This window comes from Gymnoscopelus microlampas, assembly GCF_963454915.1.
Source record: "Gymnoscopelus microlampas genome assembly, chromosome: 9".
In the NCBI taxonomy this organism is placed as follows: domain Eukaryota; kingdom Metazoa; phylum Chordata; class Actinopteri; order Myctophiformes; family Myctophidae; genus Gymnoscopelus; species Gymnoscopelus microlampas.
In genome coordinates this window covers 29,505,282-29,520,997 of record NC_139946.1, presented here as the reverse complement: position 1 = coordinate 29,520,997, position 15,716 = coordinate 29,505,282, and the positions used below count along the sequence as shown (strand labels likewise).

Below are 15,716 nucleotides of genomic sequence, written 5' to 3'. Positions count from 1 at the left end.
TCCAGGGCTACACTGATATTGTAGTTTTAATTTCCTCCGTAAAGGCCTGGATCATGCACACAGATAATTGTCAATCAGTTTTGATAAACGCAGGAATCAAACAACAACAAAAAATGACGCACCACTCGTCGGATGACAATTAGATGTGAAAGAGGTCATAGAGAAGTGTGTTCATAAAAATAAAAACATTGTGTGAAAAAAATCTGACTCTGTGTGCAAGGGCCTTAACAACAGGCTACATCACGCCCAGATTATTCACCACCGTTCATCCAACCCCTATACTGGACACGCATGCTGTGCTCATAGGGACATGCATTGCATTTGTTCCCCTCCCTTCGTGACCCAAATTTGGCTGTAACCCGAGCCAGGCAGGGAGCACTCCCCGGTGACGTCACCCGCTGCAGCCGAGAGGGCCCCTTCCCCCCCCACATTTTCCGAGATCAGGTGTCTGAGCCTTTGTGTGCCTGCCTGCCTGCCATGGGTTTCTCTGCAGAGTACTGTAACAGCCCAGGAGCCACACTTTCCTCTCTGTAGGCTGATCCTGGGAACAGGTCAACACTGTCGGCAGCTCTAGTGACAAACTAGTACGGTACAAGGTTAGCGTGTTGAAGTACGACACGCCTGGCTCGCAGGTTTTGTCTTCAACATACCACTTTAACTGTTGATATGACTTGTCAAAACATTTAATTACGTTATGTGTCATGGAGTCGAGAACGCTGCTGTCTTAACTGGCCTGTGATTGGCCTGTATGTTTTTTTTGTTCTGGGGTGGGGTTGTTAATATTTGTCCGCTCATTGCAGGCCTAAAGCTTAATTTATACTTAATCACATGAGGGTATCGCTTGCCAAAAATAACTGTTCTGTAAGCTAACAACACGTAACGACACTGTGACACGTTATTACTTGTAGATCAGTTATTTTTGGCAAGTGACATCATTGTACCATGGAGTAGCTACAAATTAGCCGTAAGTCACTTTGGGGTCATGTATAACATCACAGGAAAATCTATCTTTTTAAATGAGCTTGAACATTTTTAGCACTGCACTATAAATGAGTGGCTCTGCTCCTCAGCTCTGTTTGGATTCATGCTCAGCTTCAGTCACTGGAACATTTTCTCAGTATAAACTACACGTTCACTAAACGTACACTGTATTGACAACATGCACACAACCATTTTATATACAGTCAAAACTTAGTGTTAATTTAACTTAAAAGGTGTAAAAATGTACACTCTCATTGTTTCAACTGTGACTGTGTATTCACTGTTTTTTTTCTTGCCTCACTTTTGATTGAGGGGTTTTTGGTTTGTTTTTAACTTATGCTTCCCTACGGTGCCATTGAAGGAAACATTCAACTTTTATGTTACAGTTTTTACTCAGCACTTATTCAGCAGCTTAACAGTCATGAGTTGACATTGAGAGACAGCCATTGGTGGAAGAGACAGTTAGTGCATACTATTTATGGGGTGCAACAACACTTTGTGTTGAATTTGTGTATAACACTTACAATTGTTTTGAAGAACAGGGCCAAATTCCTTTTTCTCGACACGTTCGTCTCAACCCCCCTACCCTCATTGAAACACAGTGGGAAGATTGTAAGCTGATTTTTTAAATTAAAAGCTGCGGATTTATGAATGAAAGGTTCTCTCATCATGTCTCACACACTTATGTTATGACTGTACCCTACACAGGCTGTTGGAGACGGACAGCAAGTCGCTGAAGTCGGTGAACGGCTCGAGGCGAAACAGTGGCTCCTCACTGGTGTCCAGCTCCTCTGCCTCCTCCAACCTCTCCCACCTGGAGGAGGACACCTGGATCCTCTGGGGACGCATCGTCAACGAGTGGGAGGACGTGCGCAAGAAGAAGGAGAAGCAGCTCAAGGTGAGTGGAGACCAGTGGCGGACAAAGTACTCAAACCCAGGACGTGAGTCAAAGTAAAGTCTACTCCTGGTCAACTATTAGTAATTTACCCAAGTGAAGGTTGCTCAGTGAGTCAAAGTTGTACTTGAGTTAGAGTACTGGGGTACTGGCTTTTAAAAATATTATTCAAGAAAATATTCAAGTATTCCAAAGTAGAAATTATAATTATCAATGTTTTTTGAGCTTTAGTTTTGAAAACATTTTGAAAGTATAAAATAGTGGTTAATGCATGATGCACAGCCGCCCGCCGCCCAATGTTCTCTGAATGCCGCCTGGGGGGATGTGACGCCCCCCGTTGAGAAACACTAATATAGACGCTCGACAAAGCCAGATGCACCACGGTGGATTTGAACCCCCAGAGTCCGCGGTGGTGGGCACAGAAGGTACTTTACCACTGCGCCACTGAAATGTATTTTCTGTTTATAAAAGAGCAGGAGAGGTGGAGAGACCCCTGTTATTGAACAAACACTCTATAGCGATGATTACTCTCAGAATATAGAGCTTAAATATCACTTGCCCTGTCTTTAAGTACAGTACTCAAGTAAATGTACTTCGTTACTGACCAACTCTGGTCCTGTGTGCTCCCGCTTAGGCTGGATTATGAGCTCAGGGAGGCACGTTTGACCTCAGGTCACCGATGTTGTTATCCAAAGTCAGGCATGCTACTCAGCAACTGCAAATACTAATACATATTCATTAACTGAGATTATTTTGAACTACCGTTTTTAGGACTTTTATCTCTTAATCGATTAACCAGACAATTTATTTATTATTTGATTAATGGGATAATAGAAGTCTGTTCACCACAAGTTGTCTGAACCCAACAAGCAGTCATCTTTGTGTACACACTCACAGCAGTCAAACACATAACCTTTCATTCTATAATATGGAACAAAGACAAAAATTCACAACTGAAGTTGCAAATAGCAAATTTGGACACATTTCCCATTGAACAATGATTTTGTTTGTCTAAAGGGCTCATCCTTTAAGTTAGACTGTACTTGGAATCTCTGGCCCTACAAAGTTATGCCTCAAACTTTTACCTCTGGCACTGAACCAAACAATTCCCCTATCTGTCGGACTGTTTACTTACTCAGTTTAAAAGTAATTCCTGAGGCTAAGTTTGTGCATGTGTGTGTGTAGTGCCTCAGTGTTGTCCTTGAACTTTATTATTTTAGTTCTTGACATTTGAAACTCAATTTGGGTCACTTGTTCATGTGATCGTATAAATAGGCTCATGAGAACTTGTTTCTCTCCAATCCATGTTAAAGAACTATCGGTTTGTAATTTGATCTGATCACAAGTTGTGCATTGCATAAGTACACTATGTGAATGTCGAGGTGCTCAAAAGATGTGTGTACATACAGTAGGTGTCTTTGTAACCGGGGGAAGTGTAGTAAAGCAACTGCATCGCAAGTTGTCAATAATAGATGTGTTGTTGTGTAAGTTCATGACCAGATGGCTACAACTGGCCTGTGATATTAATCATCACCAATTCCTTCTCTGAAACAGTTGGTCAGTTGGTTTTCTCTTCCCCTCAGCATGTTTTTAGCTGCATGGGGGGTGGAGCGGAACCTCCAACTTTTTTCTTTTCTTCCCTGTCAGCAAAACTCGTCTCTCTTTTTAACCTATTAATGATGTATTCATGTATTCAATGCATCTCGTTTTGCCCTCTGGACTTGCTTTTCCACTGCTCTGGCAGAGAAGCCTCTCGTTCTAGCAAAACCAAGTGAATATGCACTAGTAAAGGCAGACCTGGTTTACTGTAGCGCAGTAACATGGGTAGGCGTCAGCGATGGCTCCAGATGTCTTACATGAATGCGTAATTCATGAGTTTCCACTTACATCGGTGTGTGAGTGAGAGAGAGACTATCGCACAGTGTCGGTGGGCTGGGAAGACGAGGGTGACAGAATGAGCAGCGAGTGTGGCACAGAGTTCAGCTTTCTCTCTCAGACAAGACAGGATGTGAGACGGTTTATTGTTCCAGCACAAGGCTCGGCCTGTCTTGGCTGACCTCAGCGAGAGGGGCGAGAGATCCCCTGCTGAAAGCCTGCATGGGTGGACCTCTGATCCAGATACACCCTGCATGTACCAGATGCACATATGCACACACACACACCCACGCCACACTCACAGCTGCACAAGCCAGTGTTCCCTCTCAGAAATGGGATTAATGATGGAGTTATATCGGCAATAATATGCAAGGAAAACATTTCGCGCTGCAGGACACCTCGCTGACAAGATTATTTAGTGGCGGAAAATTGTGTTATCATGTGGAACATCCCGTGCTAGAATGGGATAACATATTAGAGCATGACGGCATGAACAGACGCATGGCTGTATCCTGATATAAATAAAACTGGTCTGTGTTGTATTCCCTGGTGGAGGCCAGCCGGTTCTCCTGTTCAAAACATGTACATTTTTAGAAATGTCTTTTACAATCTAGGCCTTGCAGGGTTTGAGTTTGATAGTTTTCCTTAATGGGTAATTTTCTCATTATCCCACACAGGACCTTGTCAGAAAAGGGATTCCTCATCACTTTCGGGCGATAGTATGGCAACTTCTCTGCAATGCCCAGAACATGCCCATCAAAGATCAGTACTCGGAGCTCCTGAAGATGACTTCGCCCTGTGAGAAGCTGATTCGCAGGGACATAGCGCGCACGTACCCAGAACATGACTTCTTCAAGGAGAAAGACTGCATGGGACAGGAGGTGCTCTTCAATGTCATGAAGGTAATTTTCTTCGGCGTTCTCCCCAGTGAAACGCATTCGTATCTGTATGAGCTTGACCAGTTGGTTGCTATTTCACTCCAATTCAACGCCACAAGTAATGCCATTTTTGCACAAAGGTTCTGAGTGTATTGTTTGGTTTAGGTTTCTCTCACACACACACACACACACACACACACACACACACACGATACCCATACCCTACGCTTATAAAAATACAATAAAATACAATTTGGGACACCAGTTTTGTTCCCAAAGAAACATGGCATCCCCACTCAAATGGTTTGATGTCCAACGTTTGTCCTCAAATGTGGCCTATGTCATGAGAACACACACACACACACACACACACACACACACACACACACACACACACACACACACACACACACACACACACACACACACACACACACACACACACACACACACACACACACACACACACACACACACACACACACACACACACACACACAAATAACTTGACCAGCAGTCCATGTCTGTGTACTTTCTCATGTGAAACCAGCTGTGCTCCTGAGACCATCACTGATACTTACTCACATCCCTTTCTGTTGTCTCAGGCTTATTCTCTGGTGGACCGTGAGGTCGGCTATTGCCAGGGGAGTGCTTTCATTGTGGGACTGCTGCTCATGCAGGTAATCCCAATTATGCCTTCGACACACACAAACTGTTTCCTTGGAGACACTGATTTGTTATCGCCTTCCGGCAAATTCTCCAGCATCCGTTTATACATATTTGTATTGCTGGATGAGAGAGCGGGTGTTTGAATACTGTAATGTTTTCTTCTCTAGATGCCAGAAGAGGAGGCGTTCTGTGTGTTTGTGAAGCTGATGCAGGACTACAGGTTGCGGGAGCTCTTCAAACCCAGCATGGCTGAGCTGGGACTCTGCATGTACCAGTTTGAGTGTATGATCCAGGTAGGAGCCGTATTATGACAAATTAAAACACTGCAGGGGCATGTTATTGTGAAGTTCTGGGAAATGATTTCTTACAACTTCATGCAGGAGCATCTGCCGGAGCTCCATGTGCATTTCCAGGCGCAGAGCTTCCACACGTCCATGTACGCCTCCTCCTGGTTCCTCACAATCTTCCTCACCTCCTTCCCACTGCCCGTTGCCACCAGGATCTTCGACATCTTCATGTGTGAGGTCAGTTTGTAGAGACCGTAAATCCCCATTTTGAGTATTTATTAAAAAAACAAATAAAACGAGAACATTTTGATTAAAAAGTTTGTTAATTGTTAATACCTGCTGATCAAATACAAGATGTAAGCAAGCAACAACCAATGGAGAATAGACAATTTGTTGTCCGTTAGCGCCACCTGTTGGCAAAAACAAAAACAAAGACAAGTTTAGTCAATTTGTGTCAACATATTTATGGACCAAATGTTTATATTTAGTATTGTCTCCATTTTGTCATGATCTCTCTAATCTTCCTTAATTACACTATTCAATAATGTACATACTTGTTTTATGTCTTTTCTATACACTTAGTCTTAAGAATAACAGTTTAAAGGGGAGGCAGAAGAGATTACACTTTTGACAGATACTGAAAATAAACATAATGTTAAATATCTGAGTATACATTTTGTGTTATCATTTAACCACTTAAACCCTATATACTTCGTTGATCAGGGTCCCCCAGGGGTCTATACTTGGTCCTCTCCCCTTTCCCCTCTACACCAAATGAAAATAACTACAAGAAGATCACTTGAGCTTGTAAATCAGCTATTTTTGAACCTGTGGAATTTCCACAGTCATCGAACCTGTGGAAGCTATTGTAAGAATTCCAAGTGATGACTGGTGATATTTTGTTTTTTTAGGGTCTGGAGATTGTGTTCCGTGTAGGGCTGGCCATCCTCCAAATGAACCAGACAGAACTGATACAGCTCGACATGGAGGGAATGTTACAGGTAACCAGGCATAACCACTAAGCAACATTTGTGCTCCTGTGAATGTTTGTGAACTCTCATGAACCCATGCTCACAATCAGCATAAACTCTCACCACCACATTAAATTGATTGATATATGTGTGCTCCCAATGCGCATACTGACATTTTGGTGGCAAAAGAACACCTTACCACAGCATTTGTAAAGCAAGTGGTATATGGTACATGGCTCTCATCCAGTCTCTCTTTTTCCTTGCTGCACTCCAGCACTTTCAGAAGGTCATCCCACATCAGCTGGACAGCGGGCCAGACAAGGTCATCCAGGCTGCCTATCAAGTCAAGTACAATGCCAAGAAGATGAAGAAGTGAGTCCTGCCATTTGCATAACTGCAGAAGCTTTTTACCCCTACTATACCTTGACACTGGAATTGTGAATCATGTGCTGGAAGACTAGTCACACTGAAACTTTTTATTCCCCCAAATAATAAGTGGTGTTGGCTTACAGTTTCTTGAAATTGTTCATGTGACTCCACGAGATTCTTATTTTATGAATGTTTTCTGTCACATGTTTATTATTTCAGGTTGGAAAAGGAATACACTACAATCAAAAGTAAAGAGATGGAGGAACAGGTGGAGATTAAGGTGAGCGCAGAGAAACAGGCCATGACATATCAAACAACAAAATAAAATGATAAAACTTTTGGGATGTAATTAGATTGACAAGATTTTCATTTAGGAAATCCTGCAGTGATGTTGAACACTATGTCCTGCATCTCTGACACAAAATCATCCAAAGGGATGCAGTAAACTCACTATGAGTGCGTCCAAGGGAAGTATCGTATTTTTACCCTGATAAGGCTACATTGTGAAAAACAAATCTGTGTTGAAATCATAGAAAAATAATCGGCACATGCTGAAAGTCTTTGAAACACTGTTTAGACAGTGCTATTGGGTCTGTGTGTAACTTATATTGAGCGTGTGTCCATCTACACGAGCCAAAACACATTCCACGCGTATAGCATTAGACATGGATAAATATATTTACAGAGCATCGGATATAAACTCAATGCGCAATGATGCACTACATTGTAAACCGTTTATCGTTACTGACCTCGTTTTCTTTGTTTTTGTTACACAGAGGTTGCGAACAGAGAACAGGCTCCTGAAGCAGAGGATAGATACATTGGAGAAAGTGAGTACAATCTGGGTTACCTAACGACAATGGCAGTACATGCACCAGTCATGCACTGTCATGCCATTCACTTTGAGATCACCAACATTGTTGCATTAACCCATCCAGTGTTTGTTCATATGTATGCAATTGCGTATCCGGTTGACCGCTGAGACACGTGGAGTCACATCTTCACTAACCACGCTATACTTGTTGAAACCCATTCAACTAAACACTGGTTTATACTTTGTTGCAACTACCCTTATGATAACTTCCTCTATGTTCAGAGGTTTTGTATTATTTAATATCTTAAAACAGAAGTTGGCCATGGGAATGCAAGTTGCCTCTGTTATGATGAATGTGTGTGGCTCACGTACTGTATTTACACGCAGGGAATTATGTAATTCTTCTGGACACCTCTAACTCAAAGCAGCGACTGTTAACATGCTTTGTCTGGAATGCGAAAGTGAACGCTTAACACACATTGGTGGAGATGATACGGAGCACTGCATGCTAAGGTGCGCTGTTTGTATCATTCATTCATTGTGCTCCTGTATGCGCTGTATGGCACGAATGGGTGCTGCCACTGCCTGGTGCAAGTGCCACGCATGAGGTCTCTGCAGTGGATATGCAAGGGTGTCCGTCACAAAGGAGACTTTGCCTGGAGACGTATTTTTAAGCGAGTTCAAGGTTGCTTCACTCTGGTCTCTTATTCATTATATACATTTGCTAATGTAAGATCATTCAAAAGATTGGATGACCGACACTTAAAAGCAATGGACCCTCCGTTGCGTTCAAACAAGCATGGCTCCTAAACACTATATTAGTGCCGATGTCTCACTGCGCTTTCTCCTCTGGGCTCTTCTTGCTGTTAGCTGTCCTGTGCTTTGCCTGTGTGAAATGCGTCACTGTGTTTTTCAACACCATCTACGTGTAATTTCCACACTGTCACCACCTTATTCACAATCTTGTCACCACACCTGATGGCAATGTTCCTTTTCTGAACGCTAACAAAAGTTGATTTGTTTTTCAAGTTCTACAATCAGTTTTTGTCCAAACGGGAAGGGAGAGGAACATTGCCTATCTTCTCTACAACAATCAATTGTTCCTCTTTTTTTGTGTTACAACCTGTCCTCTGTATTCTGTCTTTCTCTCTCTCTCTCTGCTCTCTTGTTGATATTTCTGTTTTGTAGGAAAGTGCTTCCTTGGCAGATAGATTGATCCAGGTATATTGCCTATTTTCTCGTCCTTATCACCTTTATTGAACCTTTACCCTCCTTAAAATGATTTAGCTTTTTTGGCATTGCATGCTCCTCTTTTGCACTTTTAAAATTGACAAAATTATGATAACGATGATGAGTATCTTAAAAAATGACTAACAAAGAGATTCTCAACATTCTGGATAAGAGAAATAAAACTAACCCTAGCAGATCTCATTAGCAATAACCACTACTGAGTAAGTGCATGTAACACCACATCACAGCATATCACAAAACTCACAATAATCACAAATCATGGTCAGGAATTCATCTAAACAAATCAACCCCTCCAAACCAACAGCATGTGCTTGAGATCCCCCAAGTCCCTCTGTTCTCCATCCTTTCATTTTGCCCGACCGTTCTGTTTTCACCCCTTTCACCGCGCTCACCCCATCACCCCTCGGTTGGCTATGTCCCCAAGGGACAAGTGACTCGTGCCCAGGAGGCAGAGGAGAGCTACCTGGTCAAACGGGAGCTGGCCACGGTCAAACAGCACTGCGAAGAATCAACTGCTCAACTGGAGCAGGCCCAAAATACCATCAGGCAGCTCCAGCAGCAGCAACCGCAGCAGCAGCAGTCTAAAGCGGTAAGGAAAGGGCCACAGTCAACCCAGCTTGGCAGGTGATAGCAGACTAGAGGCAAAGCCCTAAACAACCCTTCGACCTGACAACACGATCCACAGAGTGACACGACAAACCTGTTATTGTGACACCGAGGTTTTCTTTTGACAGACCATTGTGTTTGCAACGTGAAACCTCAGACCGACTGTTGTTGAGACTTGTTGAGATACAATGTTTCGTATTGTTGTTTTCTGTAAAAGTTTGAATTTGCCATGCTTTTTCCCTCCTTCTCTTCATCGTTACTATTTCATGAAATGGAAAAAAACAAACAACAGCAAATCGAAGCTGCTTCTCGCCTAATGACAGAATCGCCCGGAAAGGCACGGATGTGGTTTCTCTCCCCACTCTGCACACCGGTTGTGCATAATGATCTCCTTTGGCATGCATGACTTCACATCGGGACACAGTGTTCCACACATCTCAGCTACCATTTGCAGTGTTCGGCATCTCTAGAAATGTATTCATGAATTTGTAAGCAGATGTGTGATCGGCTTGTAGGATTTAACACCGCCAAGGCGCCGACGCCTTGTTGTTCTCAGCCAGCCGGAATCTGTCATCGGTGCATAACCATTGACCAAACAGACATCGCAATATTCTCAATTATTGATGACCTGATCCAAGATGCTAATGTGTGCAGTGAATACAATTATGTTTTACATAATTCGCTGCCTTGCTCTGCCGTAAGCGGCTATTAAATATTTATTTTGAAGTGAATGCACAAAGGATAGTTTGTTGGTGTCAGTTGAAATCAGAGGTGAAGTGAGCTCTGTGTCTATGGCGAGATGTGTGTTTTCTGATTTTGTAACGCATTCAAAATAACATGGCACAAGCTGTTGACATTTAAAATGCATTTTTGTGGCGTTCTTTTTTTAAGAAATGCCTCTTGCTATATTGTTGGTAATGGAAGATTTTGTCCCTGGATAATGTCCAGGCTTGAGCAGACACAGTAGATATTATGGACTATGTTGGTGTGGTTTTCTGACGTTGAGGTGTCTGCTGCAGAAAAGCAACCAGCGGTACACAGAGGACTTCATCCTACAGTTGGAGAGGGAGCTGGTCCAGGCCAGGCTGAAGGAGGCTGAATCGCAGTGTGCACTCAAGGAGATGCAGGACAAGATCTTGGACATGGAGAGGGTGTGTGTTCAAACCTCATACGTGCCGATACAATACATCATACAGTCTTCCACAAATGTGTGTGTGTTGCATACTGTGTATTGTTTCCCAAGTTTTCTTTTTTTTTTGTCTCCGGGACCGAAACTTACAAAAAATACATTAACGACTTAAACCTTATTTAATAGTAAAAATAGCCAATCTACAAGATCACACGCTTGTAGTTCTGCTATTTTCAAGTGTTTTAAATTATGGAACTTTTTTGTCTTTTCTGAAAATCTTTTGCATTGCGTGTTTTTTTTCTGAAATATGAAGACATTTTTTGTTTGAAAATCTTGTTTGATATTTATTTACTCTATTTATAAAAATGGTTCCGCGAATCAAAAATGGGCCCGACCCATTGTTTCGGAAGCACTGGTATACTGAATAGAAGAGGGGGAGCAGAACTTGAGTTATCACTTTTTTCTTTTTAGTTCTTTTTACCTTTTTCTTTTTTTATTGTGATACCTTTTATCAGGATACTGCCTATCAGAATTACCACCCTGATTCTAAAGTGAACACAAGCTCATCACATCACTGGATGCCTTATCTGAAAGCCTAATGTAGCCTTAAATAATACGTGTGTATTCTCTTACAGAGGAACACTTCACTACCAGATGACATCAACGTGGTGCGTCTCCAGGAGGAGCTGATAGGGGTGAAGCTGAGGGAGGCGGAGGCTCTGACTGGACTCAAAGAGCTGAGACAGCAGGTCAGAGGCCTGGAGGAACACTGGCAGGTGAGCACGCAACGCACGCGCACTCTCACACACACACACACACACACACACACAGTTTGTAGGCAGCTATTTCATGCACCTTGTTGCATACAGAATCTGCATTTACACCAAATGAAAATGTCTGAAAAACTGTTCAGTTATCTATTTATAATATTTAACCTGATCAATATATGTTTTCATTGTTATTATGGACACAAGGAATGGATACACTTTATGGCCTCTAGAACAGTGGTTTTCAATCTTTTTCATGTCAAGGACAAATTAATTTGACCCCCATCTGAAAACATGTATGTGCCAAAAATATTCCAAAACTGTAACTTTACATTTTTCCAACATTTTATAGGTTTTGATGCTATATTAACACATTTTTGCTGGTGACCACTGGGGGTCCCCGGACACCACTTTGAGAACCAGTGCTCCGACTGACAGATTGTACCCCTCCTCCCCACCGTCTCTTCCAGCGTCATTTGGCCCGCACCGCTGGCCGGTGGAAGGACAGCCCCCGGAAGAACACGCTGAGCGAGCTGCAGGATGAGCTGATGAGCGTGAGGCTACGTGAGGCCGAAGCCCAGGCTGAACTCCGAGAAACCCGTCAGAGGATGCTGGAGCTTGAGACACAGGTTCGGAGATTAGTCCTTAACCTGACACTAAAAGGACTGTTCACACCAAGCACGATAACTATACCAAGCACGATAACTATAATGATAACTCTAAATATGTTGCTTTTCCCCCATTAAGACCGGGAAAGCATCTGTGTTATTTTAATTTCTTTGGCTGTTCAAAGCGCGGCACTGAGTGCTGCGCTATGAGCTTGTAGATCTGCTATTTTTGAAAAAGCGTTCACATTCACATCAAACATTTGTGCAAATCTTTGAATATATATTTTCAAAGCGAACATTTTAACTCAAATCTTTGCTTCTGGGGATTCTACAAATGTCTTCTAAATCCTAAAAGTTTTGTGTTGTTGCTATAATATCAGTGGGTTTTCAAACTTTTTTCATGTCACAGACCACCCAAAATGATATGTATTTGGCCGCGGATCCCCATCTCAATATATTTTGTTCCAGGGACCCCCCAGAAGCAAAGATTTGAGTTAAAATGTTCGCTTTAAAAAATAATATACATATTGAATAGCCAAAGAAATCTTAAAATGACACAGATGCGTTCCCGGTCTTAATGGGTTAAATGATCTAACTCAAGTGGACGACAGAGTTCACACCATAACTATAACGACAACGCTAACCGACCGTGACCGATATCGTTTGGATCCCTTTCAGAGCGTTTTTATGAACTATAGAAACACTTGGCAGCCATTCAAACCCATCAGAAGGACATAATATGGGATGCAATCGGTCTCACTCATCCTCAGTATCACATCAGTGAGGTGTATTATGGACAAAGATGAGGACACGATTATGAATAGCTAACGCTAGTTGGTAGGCTAACTGGCATTACCACAGGAATAGCCTACAACTAATTATCTCGCCTCCTTCAGATTATCAGATTATTTATACAGAGTCAGATTATCCATCCATATGCTATTGCATATGTCTTTCAGCACCACAGAGTCCGGGATCTCTCCCACCTCTGTGTGCACTCCAATGCAGCGTGCGTTTGGTACCATTGTTTACAAGAGCATATCGTTCTTCAGTGTGGACGCTCACATAATTATCGTTATAGTTATCGTGCTTGGGGTGAACCTTTCCCTTCCACCATTTCCCACAATTCACTGTCAAATCCTGATAGTTCATCTAACTGTGAGAGTGTACAAAATGGTTAAGGGTCCATTTGGTACATTTGTACACTTATGAGTCTTTTGTTTGCTTTATTTGTTCGTTGCAAATGTGAAAATCAATATGTTATTAATTGATACATTGTTGGCTCACCATTAAAAGAAAGAATGACTGGCCTAGTTGCACTGTTGGGTAATGGCCACCAGAGGGCAGCAGTCATCTTCCAAGTCCAATGTTTCCAACAGTGTAAACTGAAACATGTTTTTTTTCTCTCTTTTTCTTTTTAAGTATTAAGAGCTTTCCTAACAAAGGCAGTGTTATGAGAGCCATTAGATGAATCCACAAAATGATATAATACATTTTAACACTTATTCATAATGTAACTCTTGTGTGCACACAGAATCAGATTCATGGAAACCACTTGCGGCGGGCCGAGCAGGAGGGGAGGAGTCTCCAAGAGCGTGTGCAGACACTCACGGCACAAAATAAAGGTCTACACGTGCAACTACAGGACATCAAGAGGAAGCAAGCTGAGATTGAATGCAAGGTACAAGTCTGCTGCTGAGTGGTGGCGTTTAGTACCTGTTAATGTAGGACAAAATGCCATAGTTCTGATGATCAAAACAAAAACTGAAGCACCTATCTGAGTATATTTTATTGTCCCTGATCCAAAAACTGATTGCTAGCTATATTATATAGGACTGTAAATACCAAAAGATTGTGCTGTTAACCACTTTGATTACTGGGGTCACCCAGCAGTCTATACTTGGTACCCTCCTTTTTTTTCCCTCTACCAAATGTCTACGGCCGATCTAAATAGCCGATCTACAACCTCGCAATGCATCGTGCTGTAGCTCTGCTATTTTTGAAGATTTTCTTTCCTTTTAATTTATTTTTTAAATGTTTCCCCTTTCCCCCCTTAATGTATTAATTAAGCCGATTCCCTGATCTCCCCACATACTTGACGTATCTTATCACAAATGACCCACAATGGTTGGTCCTAGGTTAGGTATTGAAACTGCATGCCTCCTCTGATATACAGGTAATCGTCTGCCTCTTCTTTTCACCTGCCAGTATGAGGAACTTTACTGGAACGGACCTTAGCGTGTGCGGAGGAACACACAATTCCTAATATTTCAGCACCCCTGCTAGGAGGCACCCTTGACCAACCTGTAGAAATCGCTAGTGCAACAACAAAGCTCACCCTCCCCGTCTGGCTTCACTCCCGCAAAAACGGCCAATTTAGTTTTTAGGATTGCCCGACCACTGCATTCAAACCTCTAGTCTCCGCAGTAGTGGGCAGGAAGGAACTTTCCCCCCAAAGTCAAAAGTAGCAAAAGTAGCAGATCAACAAGCTGGAAATGCGGCGTGAAGGGACGCGTTTCCAGCTTGCAGATCTGCTACTTTTGCTACTTTTGTGTGACGCTGTAGTATGATCAAGTAGGATGTTATTTTACAAAAAAAACAAAGTTCAAATATGGAGATAAGAGGTTTCTGCCGGACAGCAGCAAAATAAAAAAAATGTTGTCCAACATTACGTGGTTAAATGCAGTGGTTAAACATGGTTAAATGCAGTGCTACGTGATACGTTTTTAGCTTGTAGATCTGTTCTTTTTGTCACATGACACCTTCATTCGGGTCTGTCTTGGTGCATTGATAGCACACTGGTTTAAGAGTCTCATTATTGCACTGTATGATTGCTATAGGCCTGGAAATGGGGTAAAATACTTTTACCTTTTGTATTTATTTATTTATGTTTTGTTTATTCTTGCAGAGCAAGGAGGAGGTGATGGCAGTGAGGCTGAGAGAAGCTGACAACATCGCTGCTATGGCTGAACTCCAGCAACAGATATCAGAACTTGAGATCCAGGTATTTCAATACTGTTATCTTATTATCTCGCTGCTCCACCCCCTCTGTGTGTGGCATGTTACAATCCAGTCTGAGACGTAGCCCGTCTTCAAGATGGAAGATGCAGAGTCGAGGTGCGTTCACGACGGACGCTACACGGTTCGATATCAAGTCCACGCAAAGATGCGACATCGAGAAATGTTTTGTTTCTACGCCCGAAGCGAAGTGGATCGTGCAGGTTGAAAAAGGTTCAACTCAAGTGATTTTCATGGAGGCAAAAAAAGAGCGACATCTGATGCAGGACCCATTTGGAATAGTAGTTTGTTGTTGTGTGTGGATTTCCTGAGCTGTTGATATAACACTTGGACTAGTGAGAGAGAGAGGGGGAGAATTAATTTGTTTGTCTCTGGTAAGCACACGTGGTGCTCATTTGCTCTGCTTTTTGATTATTTTTGTGTCTTTTGTAAATTGTAATTTCAAAATAGTGAAAATGGCTCACGATGCGTCGCATCGCTTTGTGAGCTTATAGCTATTTTCGCTATTTGTGGTCCCATCCTCATTTTGTTTTCACAAATCAAACCCTGCACACTGATTATATATACACATTGCCAATGCTTCCTGCAGCCTGCGACC

At 42.4% G+C, this 15,716-nt stretch overlaps 1 protein-coding gene across 4 annotated transcripts in view; it reads left to right on the top strand.

The window, feature by feature from the left end:
• Nucleotides 1–15,716, top strand: part of evi5b (ecotropic viral integration site 5b) — a 47,801-nt gene that overhangs the window by 18,992 nt on the left and 13,093 nt on the right. For 2 of the 4 annotated variants that reach the window (XM_084067033.1, XM_084067032.1), the window contains exons 3-18: nucleotides 1,690–1,879; nucleotides 4,429–4,653; nucleotides 5,235–5,309; nucleotides 5,466–5,591; nucleotides 5,679–5,822; nucleotides 6,497–6,586; nucleotides 6,831–6,928; nucleotides 7,145–7,205; nucleotides 7,702–7,755; nucleotides 8,928–8,960; nucleotides 9,415–9,579; nucleotides 10,616–10,747; nucleotides 11,361–11,501; nucleotides 11,963–12,121; nucleotides 13,635–13,781; nucleotides 15,009–15,104. In XM_084067033.1, the coding sequence (XP_083923159.1) occupies nucleotides 1,690–1,879; nucleotides 4,429–4,653; nucleotides 5,235–5,309; nucleotides 5,466–5,591; nucleotides 5,679–5,822; nucleotides 6,497–6,586; nucleotides 6,831–6,928; nucleotides 7,145–7,205; nucleotides 7,702–7,755; nucleotides 8,928–8,960; nucleotides 9,415–9,579; nucleotides 10,616–10,747; nucleotides 11,361–11,501; nucleotides 11,963–12,121; nucleotides 13,635–13,781; nucleotides 15,009–15,104 (1,936 nt within the window). The remainder of the gene's footprint in view (nucleotides 1–1,689; nucleotides 1,880–4,428; nucleotides 4,654–5,234; nucleotides 5,310–5,465; nucleotides 5,592–5,678; nucleotides 5,823–6,496; nucleotides 6,587–6,830; nucleotides 6,929–7,144; nucleotides 7,206–7,701; nucleotides 7,756–8,927; nucleotides 8,961–9,414; nucleotides 9,580–10,615; nucleotides 10,748–11,360; nucleotides 11,502–11,962; nucleotides 12,122–13,634; nucleotides 13,782–15,008; nucleotides 15,105–15,716) is intronic. The other 2 variants (XM_084067034.1, XM_084067035.1) reach the window with 2 other exon arrangements.